The sequence below is a fragment of the Oncorhynchus mykiss genome, chromosome 16, assembly GCF_013265735.2.
Source record: "Oncorhynchus mykiss isolate Arlee chromosome 16, USDA_OmykA_1.1, whole genome shotgun sequence".
Classification (NCBI taxonomy): domain Eukaryota; kingdom Metazoa; phylum Chordata; class Actinopteri; order Salmoniformes; family Salmonidae; genus Oncorhynchus; species Oncorhynchus mykiss.
This window is the reverse complement of record NC_048580.1, coordinates 38,918,351-38,930,478: the sequence shown is the minus strand read 5'-3', so window position 1 is coordinate 38,930,478 and position 12,128 is coordinate 38,918,351. Positions and strand designations below refer to the sequence as shown.

General features: G+C 39.4%; 1 protein-coding gene across 13 annotated transcripts in view; it reads right to left on the bottom strand.

The window, feature by feature from the left end:
* LOC110491926 (sodium channel protein type 8 subunit alpha) overlaps nucleotides 1–12,128 on the bottom strand; it is a 90,068-nt gene that overhangs the window by 51,965 nt on the left and 25,975 nt on the right. For 9 of the 13 annotated variants that reach the window (XM_021565787.2, XM_021565790.2, XM_021565794.2 and 6 more), the window contains exons 3-6: nucleotides 11,333–11,451; nucleotides 8,283–8,372; nucleotides 7,770–7,898; nucleotides 6,830–6,921 (exon numbers count right to left, since the gene is read on the bottom strand). In XM_021565787.2, coding sequence (XP_021421462.1) covers nucleotides 6,830–6,921; nucleotides 7,770–7,898; nucleotides 8,283–8,372; nucleotides 11,333–11,451 — 430 coding nt within the window. Of the gene's footprint in view, nucleotides 1–6,829; nucleotides 6,922–7,157; nucleotides 7,250–7,769; nucleotides 7,899–8,282; nucleotides 8,373–11,332; nucleotides 11,452–12,128 lie in introns of all 13 variants that reach the window. The other 4 variants (XM_036946813.1, XM_021565792.2, XM_021565800.2 and 1 more) reach the window with 1 other exon arrangement.

The following is a 12,128-nucleotide window of genomic DNA, read 5'->3' as shown; positions in this document are numbered from 1 at the left end:
CCAAAACATAAAGCTAAATCTACAATGGAATGGTTCAAAAATAAACATATCCAGGTGTTAGAATGGCCAAGTCAAAGTCCAGACCTGAATCCAATCGAGAATCTGTGGAAAGAACTGAAAACTGCTGTTCACAAATGCTCTCCATCCAACCTCACTGAGCTCGAGCTGTTTTGCAAGGAGGAATGGGAAAATATTTCAGTCTCTCGATGTGCAAAACTGATAGAGACATACCCCAAGCGACTTACAGCTGTAATCGCAGCAAAAGGTGGCGCTACAAAGTATTAACTTAAGGGGGCTGAATAATTTTGCACGCCCAATTTTTCAGTTTTTGATTTGTTAAAAAAGTTTTAAATATCCAATAAATGTCGTTCCACTTCATGATTGTGTCCCACTTGTTGTTGATTCTTCACAAAAAAATACAGTTTTATATCTTTATGTTTGAAGCCTGAAATGTGGCAAAAGGTCGCAAAGTTCAAGGGGGCCGAATACTTTCGCAAGGCACTGTACACACAAAACCTCATAATGACAAAGCGAAAACATTTTTTTTTATTTGGATTTTATTTACATGAGTATTCAGATCCTTTGCTATGAGACTCGAAATTGAGCTCAGGGGCATCCTGTTAACATTGATCATCCTTGAGATGTTTCTACAACTTGATTGTAGTCCACCTGTGGTAATTAAATTGATTGGACATGATTTGGAAAGGCACACACCTGTCAGTTGACATTGCATGCCAGAGCGAAAACCAAGCCATGAGGTCAAAGGAATTGTCCGTAGAGCGCCGAGACAGGATTGTGTCGAGGCACAGATCTGGGGAAGGGTACCAAAAAATTTCTGCAGCATTGAAGATCCCCAAGAACACATGGGCCTCCATTATTCTTAAATGGAAGAAGTTTGGAACCACCAACACTCTTTCTAGAGCTGTCCGCCCCCTCAAACTGAGCATACGGGCATTGGTCCGGGAGGTGACCAAGAACTTGATGGTCACTCTGACAGAGCTCCAGAGTTGTGGAGATGGGAGAACCTTCCAGAAGGACATACATCTCTGCAGCACTCCATCAATCAGGTCTTTATGGTAGAGCGACCAGACGAAAGCCACTCCTCAGCAAAAGGCACATGACAGCCTGCTTAGAGTTTGCCAAAAGGCACCTAAAGACTCTCAGACAATTAGAAACAAGATTCTCTGGTCTGATGAAACCAAGATTGAACTCTTTGGCCTGAATGCCAAGCGTCAGGTCTGGAGGATACCTGGCATCATCCATACGGTGAAGCATGGTGGTGGCAGCATCATGCTGTGGGGATGTTTTTCAGCGGCAGGGACTGGGAGACTAGTCAGGATCGAGGTAAAGTTGAACGGAGGTAAGTACAGAGAGATCCTTGATGAATCCAGAGTGCTCCAGAGTGCTCAGGACCTCAGACTGGGGCGAAGGTTCACCTTCCAACAGGACAACAACCCTAAGCACACAGCCAAGACAACGCAGGAGTGGCTTCGGGACAAGTCTCTGAATGTCCTTGAGTGGCCCAGCCAGAACCCAGACTTGAACCCGATCTCTGGAGAGACCTGAAAATAGCAGTGCAGCAATGCTCCCCATCCAAGAAGACAGAGCTTGAGAGGATCTGCAAAGAATGGGAGAAACTCCCCAAATACAGGTGTGCCAAGCTTGTAGTGTCATACCCAAGAAGACTTGAGGCTGTAGTCACTGCCAAAGGTGCTTCAACAAAGTACTGAGTAAAGGGACTGAACACTTATGTAAATGCCATATTTTTTATAAATTAGAAAAAATGTCTAAAAAACAGTTTTTTGCTTTGTCATTATGGGGTATTGTGTGTAGACTGATGAGAGGAAAACAATATTTTATACATTTTAGAATAAGGCAGTAGTCTAACAAAATGTGGAAAAAAGTCAAGAGGTCTGAATACTTTCCCAAAGGCACTTGTGATGCCATTTTGTTTCAATATTTGATTAAAATAAGATACCAACACTGTACAGGGGTTACCATGAATTTAGCAGTAAATTGGTATTTCATATTACATGGTATCAAAGCAAGTACTGTGTAATGACAGTATTTTACTGTCATTACAAGGGATTGGTGCAAGCAGGTTGGCTGCTAAATCAAGTGTTTACAAACATTACAGCATATTAATGAATAGTTGGTGTTTTATATCAACTGCACTTCTAGAGGCCTTAACAAAGGCTTCCAAACTTGCAGCGACTACAGGGAAAACAAACCAAAGGGACATGGCAAAATGCTCAACCATTTAAGGTTTAAGACGCTGCCACTCCAATCTGTCCACTGTAAATGTTTAATTGATGGGGCACTGTAACCACACACAAATTAAATTGGTACAGCATTCTCACTTAAGGGTGCAACAAATATAGCCTCTTACAAGGCACGACACAAAATATGTTAATGCATCAGTAACAACAATACCATGCACTCACTAGCGGTCAAAAGGTTTTTGGCACTGTAAACATACGGTACTGTACTGTATTCTGTGGGGTGAAATTACAGAACCATTCAAAATACAGCAATTATTTCCCAGGCCACAACATTTTCCCACAATGCACCATAATTTACAGTATGCTGCAATAAAACGTATTTTACTGTTGATAATACAAAACATTACCGTATAATTTACAGTTTTCCGTTACAGTGTAGACTTTAGTTTTTAAGAGTTAACTACAAAAAAATATATAAATAAAATATAATTCAATACACTAATTTTAACTCAACAGAGGGGGGAAAACACTGCTTTTCGAAAAATATATATTTTATTAAGCAACAAAATCTGTGTTAACAGTAGGCACTTATTTCCCTTCATAGTTTGTTTGCCTAAGCATACCCATCATCACATACTTAATAGTATGTTGATATTTCTTTTTACTGCATACATTTTTACTACACAGTACTTTCTAAAAAAGTATGTAGTATGATTACCCCACATTAAGTAGTTTTAGTAAGTGGTAGGCGAGACTTCGGACACGGCCATTGACTATTATCCAGACAGCGTTTACTTTAAATTAATCTGAGATAAATATTTGTTTATTTTTGGCACCTCACTGCTTTGACATCACCTGAGTTGTCAATACAACAGATTCCCCCAAAAATGTTCCATCAAAATAAGAGAAAACAGCAGTTACTCGTATCTGTGAGAAGAACAATAACCCAGTGAGTAAACAGGTTAAAATGACATCATTACAACCAGAAACAGGTCATCATGATGTCATTTCAGCATGAAGTTATCATTAGGTAATTTCAACCAGTTTTGCCCAGCTTTGTGTGCTGAGGATAAAGAACCACATTTGACCATCCTTCATATATCATACCATATACAGTACCAGTCAGGTTCAGACACACACACTCATTCAAGGGTTTTTCTTTATTTTTACTATTTTCTACATTGTAGAATAATAGTGAAGACATCACAACTATGAAACAACACATTTGGAATCATGTAGTATCCAAAAAAGTGTTAAACAAATCCAAATATATTTTAGATTCTTCAAAGTAGCCACCCTTTGCTTTGACGACAGCTTTGCACACTCTTGGCATTCTCTCAACCAGCTTCACCTGGAATGCTTTTCCAACAGTCTTGAAGGAGTTCCCACATATGCTTAGCACTTGTTGGCTGCTTTTCCTTCACTCTGCGGTCCAACTCATCCCAAACCATCTCAATTGGGTTGAGGTAGGGTGATTGTGGAGGCCAGGTCATCTGATGCAGCACTCCATCACCCGCCTTCTTTGTCAAATAGCCTTTACACAGCCTGGAGGTGTGTTGGGTCATTGTCCTGTTGAAAAACAAATGATAGTCCCACTAAGCGCAAACCAGATGTGATGCCTTATCGGTGCAGAACGCTGTGCTAGCCATGCTGGTTAAGTGTGCCTTGAATTCTAAATAAATCACTGACAGTGTCACCAGCAAAGCACCCCCACACCATCACACCTCCTCCTCCATGCTTCACTGTGGGAACCACACATGCAGAGCTCATCCGTTCACCTACTCTGCATCTCACAAAAACACGGCAGTTGGGAAAAAAAAAATCTCAAATTTGGACTCCAGACCAAATTACAGATTTCCACCAGTCTAACAGTCTAATTGCTTCTGGTTCTCGGCCCAAGTAAGTCTCTTGTTATTATTGGTGTACTTTAGTAGTTAGTAGTTTCTTTGAAGCAATTCAACCATGAAGGCCTGATTCACACAGTCTCCCCTAAACGGTTGATGTTGAGATGTGTCTGTTACTTGAACTCCGTAATTTATTTGGGCTGCAATCTGAGGTGCAGTTAACTCTAATGAACTTATCCTCTGCAGCAGAGGTAACTCTGTGTCTTCCTTTCCTATGTCGGTCCTCATGAGAGGCAGATTCATCATAGCGCTTGATGGTTTTTGCACTTGAACAAACTTTCAAAGTTCTTGATATTTTCAAGATTGACTGACCTTCATGTCTTAAAGTAATGATGGAATGTCGTTTCTCTTTGCATATTTGAGCTGTTCTTGCCATAATATGGACTTTTACCAAATAGGGCTATCTTCTGTATACCTCCCCTACCTTGTCACAACACAACTTTTCCTTAAGAAGGAAAGAAATCCCACAAATGAACTTTTAACAAGGCACAGCTGTTAATTGAAATGCATTCCAGGTGACTACCTCATGAAGCTGGTTGAGAGAATGCCAAGAGTGTGCAAAGCTGTCATCAAGGCAAAGGGTGGCTACTTTGAAGAATCTCAAATCTAAAATATATTTGGATTTGTTTAACACTTTTTTGTTTACTACATGATTCAATTTGTGTTATTTCATAGTTTTGATGTCTTCACTATTATTCTACAAACGGGAAAACAGTAAAAATAAAGAAAAACCCTTGAATGAGTGTGTGTGTCCAAACTTTTGACTGGTACTGTATGTACTGTAGGTACCGTATGAGTTGACTCAATTAAAGGTTAGTGGGTCATTCAGTCCCCCCATCAGCATTCTACAACGCTTTAGAATATCAGCAGAAAATATGCTCGTGTTCTACTTTCTTGTCAAGTATTATTTCTAAAAATGTATCATCAAAATAAACAAAACAGCAACCGAAAAACAAACGATTTCAATGCCATTTTGATATCAGCCAAGCTTCTTGGTAGGCTAATACTGTAAAGCAAGTGACTAAAAAGCATCATGCAGCATAAAATATGTCCACAAACTAGGCTTGGCAGTCTTCATCAATAATAGATATATTCACAGCCATATATATAGAGAGTTCACAGCCATACGTTCCGAGACGCCACTTTTTTCCTCCATAGCGATTATTAAGTTATTATTAATGCTTCCATTTGTGCTGTTTATTTTTTACATTTCTATTTTTTTTGTTTTATTTTGCCCTTTTTTCTCCCCAATTTCGTGATATCCAATTGCGATCTTATCTTGCAACTCCCCAACGGGCTGGGGAGAGGCGAAGGTCGAGTCATGCGTCCTCCGAAACATGACCTGCCAAACCGCACTTCTTAACACCCGCCCAACCCGGAAGTCAGCCGCACCAATATGTCGGAGGAAACACCGTTCAACTGACGACCGAAGTCAGCCTGCAGGCACCCTGCCCACCACAAGGAGTCGCTAGACCGCGATGAGCCAAGTAAAGCCCTCCCCTAACCCGGACAACGCTGGGCCAATTGTGCGCCGCCCTACCGGACTCCCGGTTACAGCTGGTTGTGACACAGCCCGGAATCGAACATGGGTCTGTAGTGACGCCTTAGACCACTGCGCCACTTGGGAGGCTGTTTATTTCGGATAGTTTTCAAAACCTATTAAGACGTGAAAGCAGATATGCAATTTGTTGAAGATACAACACGTTATCCAGAATGCTAATCACTAAGAAAGTCTGTTCAATTCGCTGCTCTGTTTTGCTTGTTTACAGTGGGTCATTTCATAGGTCATTTGTCGGAGGTGCTCTCGTATTGTTACATCAACACCAACAATTCAAGAGTACAGTTCTATATGGAGGCTAACATGGCAGCCGTTCTAAAACCTGGTCTAACTCTCTATATATATGTTTCTGGATATATTCTGTGGGCTGTCGCTAAGAGCTATGTCAGCTCTCAACTTGACGTCAACATACTCTTAGCTTTCTCTTAGCTTTCTTCTTCAAGTCGGATACATAGAGTAAAATTCGGAAATTTCCATCCTTTGTAATAAATAATGTAAATGAATTTGGATAATTGAATATTTTCTCCCAAGCCAATTATCAAGTTATTTTTATATTATATGAATAATTATCTTCATCTTCCCGAAAAACCTGGAGGCTTTATCTAATGGTGAAAGTACTATGGATGAGCTTTACTGTAGCTGATGAGCTCAACTGTCTTCGACAAAGTGTATAGTACAGCGAATTAGTAAAGGTTAGTTAACTATAAGCTATTCCTTATGTTAAGCTAAAGAAAAATGTATCCCATATATAATCAACATATATATTTGACTTCGTCTCTGGTTGTATTCTAGTGATATGCTATCGGACTGGTACTGTCAGTGTCCTTTTCTTTATAATAGCCATTTGCAGCGGCTTACAGCAATTTCTGAGGAGAACCACAGCTGCCTTGGAAACTAGAGCCTTATTTAGGATGAGAGTTTTAGTAGAAGAGAGTGCAGACACGTTTGAGGGCCCTGGAGTAGACTGCAAAGCCTATCAAAAATGTATTAGTACCATTTTTGATCATTTTGGAAAAAAATAAATAAAAATGATTATTATTTCCAAATCTTTTTTTTGTTGCTTACAAATTATAATAATAGTGAGTATAAGAAAAGTAAAAGGGTGAGATATAAGTATCAGCCTTAGTGTTTAAACTGAATCTCACCTGGTATGACAGAGATAGTTTTCAATGCTCGGAGAACTCTGAATGTTCTCAGCGCAGAGACATTGCCCAGGTCCACAAACTCTGTTATATATCTGTAAACAGGGGAAGGATCACACACAAACAAACACCAATGACAAAACCACACGCAAGAGCACCACAACACCACCACGCACGCTACGCACGCACCGAACCAGGAAGTAACCACGACGCCACTCACAGAGCCTGTCCACTGAAGGGGAGGAAAGGAAAAAGGAAAGAAAAAACACAACCCACAATACACCTAACACTGACCCCATGGACCAAACCCCCATCCCCCATCCTGTCTTACCTGGAATTACAGAAATAGTTTTCAATGCCCTCAACACTCTGAACGTGCGCAGAGCTGAGACATTGCCTAGGTTTACAAACTCTGTTATATACCTGCAGAATCAAATCAAAGTTACAAACTCTTGTTATTTACACACAGATACAATCACAAATGTAGTGGTTCAACAGAAGCACCTCTTGATGTTTAAGATATTCAAAGCCCAAGTCCCTGAACTAGTTCTACGTATCATCCAAAACATGGTAGTATATAGTTATAAATAGTTAGCGTTATAGTTAGTTTGTAAAAAATGTCATGTATTAGTAACTATACATCTATATACATCTATATCACGTCAAATTCAACATGGTGAGAGTAAATTGAGGAGATGGAGATTGAGAGAGAGAGAGAGAGAAAGAAAATGGGGGAGAGATAAGGAAGTATACAGGAACAGTCAGGAACCTTTCTGTAAACACCTGATTGAACCACTCTTTCCCAATGTAAAGAGAAAGAAAGAAAGACTGGACAGTAAAAATAACTTGAGATGTATTTATGCTCTACTCAATGATCTCACACAGTAATAATGCTAAGTATTTCTTACAAGAAGGAACAGGTAGGTATGAGTCTGATACTTACGCCATAGAAATGACCATGAAATCCAGCCAGTTCCATGGATCCCTTAGGAATGTAAACCCATCTATACAGAATCCTCGAGCGACAATTTTTACAAGAGATTCAAACGTATAAATCCCTGTGAACGTGTACCTGGAAGACAGAAGCATGGAAGCATGATCAGAATTAGCAATTGATCAAATCCATGAACAACAAAGAGTTTTTATCTGTTGAAATGGTGCACTGGTGAAACACTAAGGCGTCGTCCTAATACCCAACTTGCGTTCTAAATAGACCGTTTTATAGTATGTTGGAAATGAGTATGGCCTAATTGGCAGGATTTCATTTTATTACACGGTATGTAGTTTTAGTAAGTAGTAGGCGAGAAAGATTTCAGACACAACCTACGACTTTTGAGCACGGTTAGTAGTACACCAATGATAAAATTGAACTGATGTTGGTTGAGACATGCATAATAAACTTGTTCTAGTATTTACTATGTACTTGTGTAGATAAATATAATAAACGTGTACTTACTCTACTTGTTTGGACCACTCAGGAGGATCACTAAAAGTCATGAATATACAGTTGGTCAAAATAGTACACATAATGATCATGCTGAAAAGAGTGAGGAAATGAATTAAGGAAAAGTCCAGAGATTCACAGTGGGAAACAAACCCAAAAATGTCATCCAAAACAGTTGACTATCTATCACATTACGTTTGATGGTCATTTTCCATTCGGTTCATGCAGATGATGTACACTCTTTTCACTCTCTCTCATAGGAGATATGGATGACTCGACAGAAGTGGTGCAAATTGCAGTCCCAACCCCAAAAAAAACAATAAAAAAAAAACAGTTGTCTCCAAACTTAGGACATTTATTTACATCATGATACTGTACTGTATGTTCTAATTCAACCAAAGGCTATTACAAACATATTGTTACATTAAAACAGTACAAAGTCATTGTTTATGCACCTATTTATATTGAGCGGTGGCTGTGCATGGCTCTCTATTACTTCTTCACTATGTCTCGGTAGCGACAAATTTAGTGGAGCGGTAAGGAATTCAGGTAAATATTTCAAATATGCAATACAAGCAAAGTGTGAGAGTAGTATAAATTATATATTGCTGAAAGTTTGGGAAAAATAGGATCCAAATGGTATTCTTTTTTGCACCCCTTCTGTAGAATGACCCATATCCTACTACTGTAGTACTACTGAACCATGCTACTGCATACTATAGATACAGATTTAGGACCTTAATCTGATCACCCTGTTGCAGGAGAACTTTCCTGCAATGCAGGATATTTAAAACGTGTATGTGACGATTAAAAAGGCTTCTGATTTTTCCTTATGAAAAATGTATCGACCCCTACAAAAAAAATGTCCATTAATTATAATTTCCTGTTGCTGCAGGATAATGTTCCTGCTGTAGCAAACTGGCTCAAATTAAGATCCTATATTTGTAGAACTATTCATACATCTGCAAAAGGCAAGAATGAACAAATCTAGCTAAAAATATATCCTAATGGACTTTTCATAGTAGATTAACTTAACACTAACTGAAATACTAGTACAATGGGTTAAGTGTGTCCACAGGTCACATATAGGTTCCCCCTAAAACCATTATTTCCCATTAAATATTTAACTAATGTATAGGTGGTGGGAGTGGACAGCACCCTATTCCCTGTATAGATCCCTGTGGGCCCTGGTCAAACATAGTGCACTATAATGGTGCCATTTGGGATGTAACCATGAACCATACTGCACTATACATTTCAAGACTAACAAGGCTTCACCACAGGAAAAAAATGTGGTAGTGTGAAGGAAACTCCAATGTCAGCAGTAGAGCAATCAGGGATGTATTTCAATATTCTAAAGTGACTTCCTCTCCTCTATGTCTCATTTCCTTTATCTACAGTGATCTCAAAACAGACCATGTGAAAATCAAAACGGAGTCTATCTAGCAATGAATTACATCTCACCTGTCTAGTGGTTTAATGACAAAGAGAAGAGAAGCGACCAGTAGGAGACAAGGAGAGGACACATCTTTAGACTATTGAGATGCAACCCTGATGTGTCAGCAGACCCACATGGCAGGCTGTGATTGTTGCTGAGTGGGAAGTCCAATCTCGGAAGTGATTGACATGATCAAACTTCTCAAGACAGGATTAACCTTGAAGTAGTAGGCCTTATAGTACCAACAATTTCAATAACTAATACTTTTCAGGCCAGTATTCACAAAATGTCTCACAGTATGAGTGCTGATCTAAGATCAGGTCCTCCCTGTCCATATATTTGTATTCATTATAACTTAAAACTGATTCGAGATCAGCAGTCCTAGTCTGAGAAGCGTTATGACTTTGAGGCCTGGATTTGTGTGACTGTTAAAATAGCAGCAACCCCCATATTAATTTCACTCTGAAATCTCAAAGTAATACTTCAAAACAGATTGTCTGTGGTATTCGAGCACAATCTCTTGTGGGTGCATGGATGGACTGTGGGTCAAATACACATTTTGTAACTGCATATGCCTATACATCTACCTGTTGAGTCTGTAGCGATATATAATGTCTATAAGTCAGTGCCCAGGTCAGGATCACGAATGAGGATCTGTTTCAGTGCTATTTTCATCATCTTAATAGATCGATGGATGTAGGATGTATGGACTAAGCCATCTGACCTACTCTTATATTGGTAGACAATAGCTATCCCTTCTTTTAACATCTAAAGACGGGATGTGACATCATTATTAGTCAGAGTTCCCTCCCCTTCTCCATGGCTGAGAGTCATCCTGAGGAAATAATACATTATAAGGGGGTAATTTATCAGAACAAGTCTTAATACACTATAACTGAATAATACTGGATTAATACCTGCATTCTTATCGAAGTCACTCTTACACTAGCCCTCCACTCCTCCCCTCTCCCAATTTAGCAATCTGCTCTGATCAGTTCCGTAAGCGTAAACATAGGTATGTCTACGTTACCTAAAGGTTTCTGTGGAAATCATTGGGTGCTAGCCTGGGTTAATAGATACTAGAAGTCTCCCAAAAAAAGGGAAAGAAGAAAAAGTAATCCCTCTTTTTTTAGAAGACTTTAGAAGCCCCTCTACAAGGGGGCTTAGTAAGAGGGTTTATGGTTGTCAGGTTAAGGATTGATTAAATGTAAAACCATACATGTACTCTTTCCAAGATTAAGGATCATCTACTTTGGCATTTACCCATTCTCATTGGTGGTTTAATCTTCAATTTAAAGAGCATATCCATGTATTTTTCCCCACTGTGGTTTAACAGTCTTGCCCTTGCTGATATCTGCAGCTTTCAGACTCTATAGCGCTGACTGTGCATCCAAAAACTTCACCCTGGCTTATTCCATATAGTGCACTATAAAGCGGATAGGGTGCCATTTTGAACATCAACCCATGACATGATACAGTCTATACTACCAACACTGAAGCAGTAGCCATATGAACAGTTATAGCAGCATGCAGCAGAAACAGAAGGAGCAACATCCCCGTGAATACTCTAAACGAACAGGAAAGACTGTTGTCTCTCCTGGTAGGACACCATTTGAAAGGATATGAATGTATCAAAATTTTTATAGCTATTCGCCTGAAAAGATTAAAAGGACTTATGATGTACAAGGCAGGGTTGGCACTAAAGCGGAAGATTGTCTTCCCTCTGTTTAGCACTATGAATGTCTGTGGAGAGAAAGAAACAACGAGAAAGGGATCAAGAGAAACAGAGAAGTGAAATATTGAAGTATTTAAGGCATGCACACCCAAAATAGCTAGAGGTGGTTCATCCATCCATATGTGCTCACAAAAATGTCAGATAAAACATAGGTCTACAACATACATCATACCAAACTTTTATGTATAATATAGACATTCATCTATTATTTGAACAGAAAATTCCCAATACCGGTATTCTATTCTACCAGAATATATACTGTTGGTTTTGTGTATATAAAAAAAAAAAATCACCTTTCACTAACAAAAATCATAAATCTATCATTTTCTAATTCTCCACTTTATCTTACATCAGATCAACATAGGTAAACTACAGCTTTGAAATACTGTACTATGCAACATCCTGAAAATGGCCACCAGGCAAACTCGATGCAGGGCAGAGGCAGCCTCTAATCTCTGAGTTTTACACATCAGCCCCTCTCACCCAATCATAACGGGAAATGTGCAGTGTGTAGAGAAATGTCCTGTCGTAATGTTTCAGCTCCTGCCTCTACATTGTGTCCTGCCCTGCCTGCCGTTGATGGCTGTAGTGGTTTTGAAAGGGGTGGAAGCAAGCAGAGGGACCGACGGAGGAGGAAGGGGCTGGCCAACCTCTTTCAGCAGATAACCTCATAATTGTTTCAATA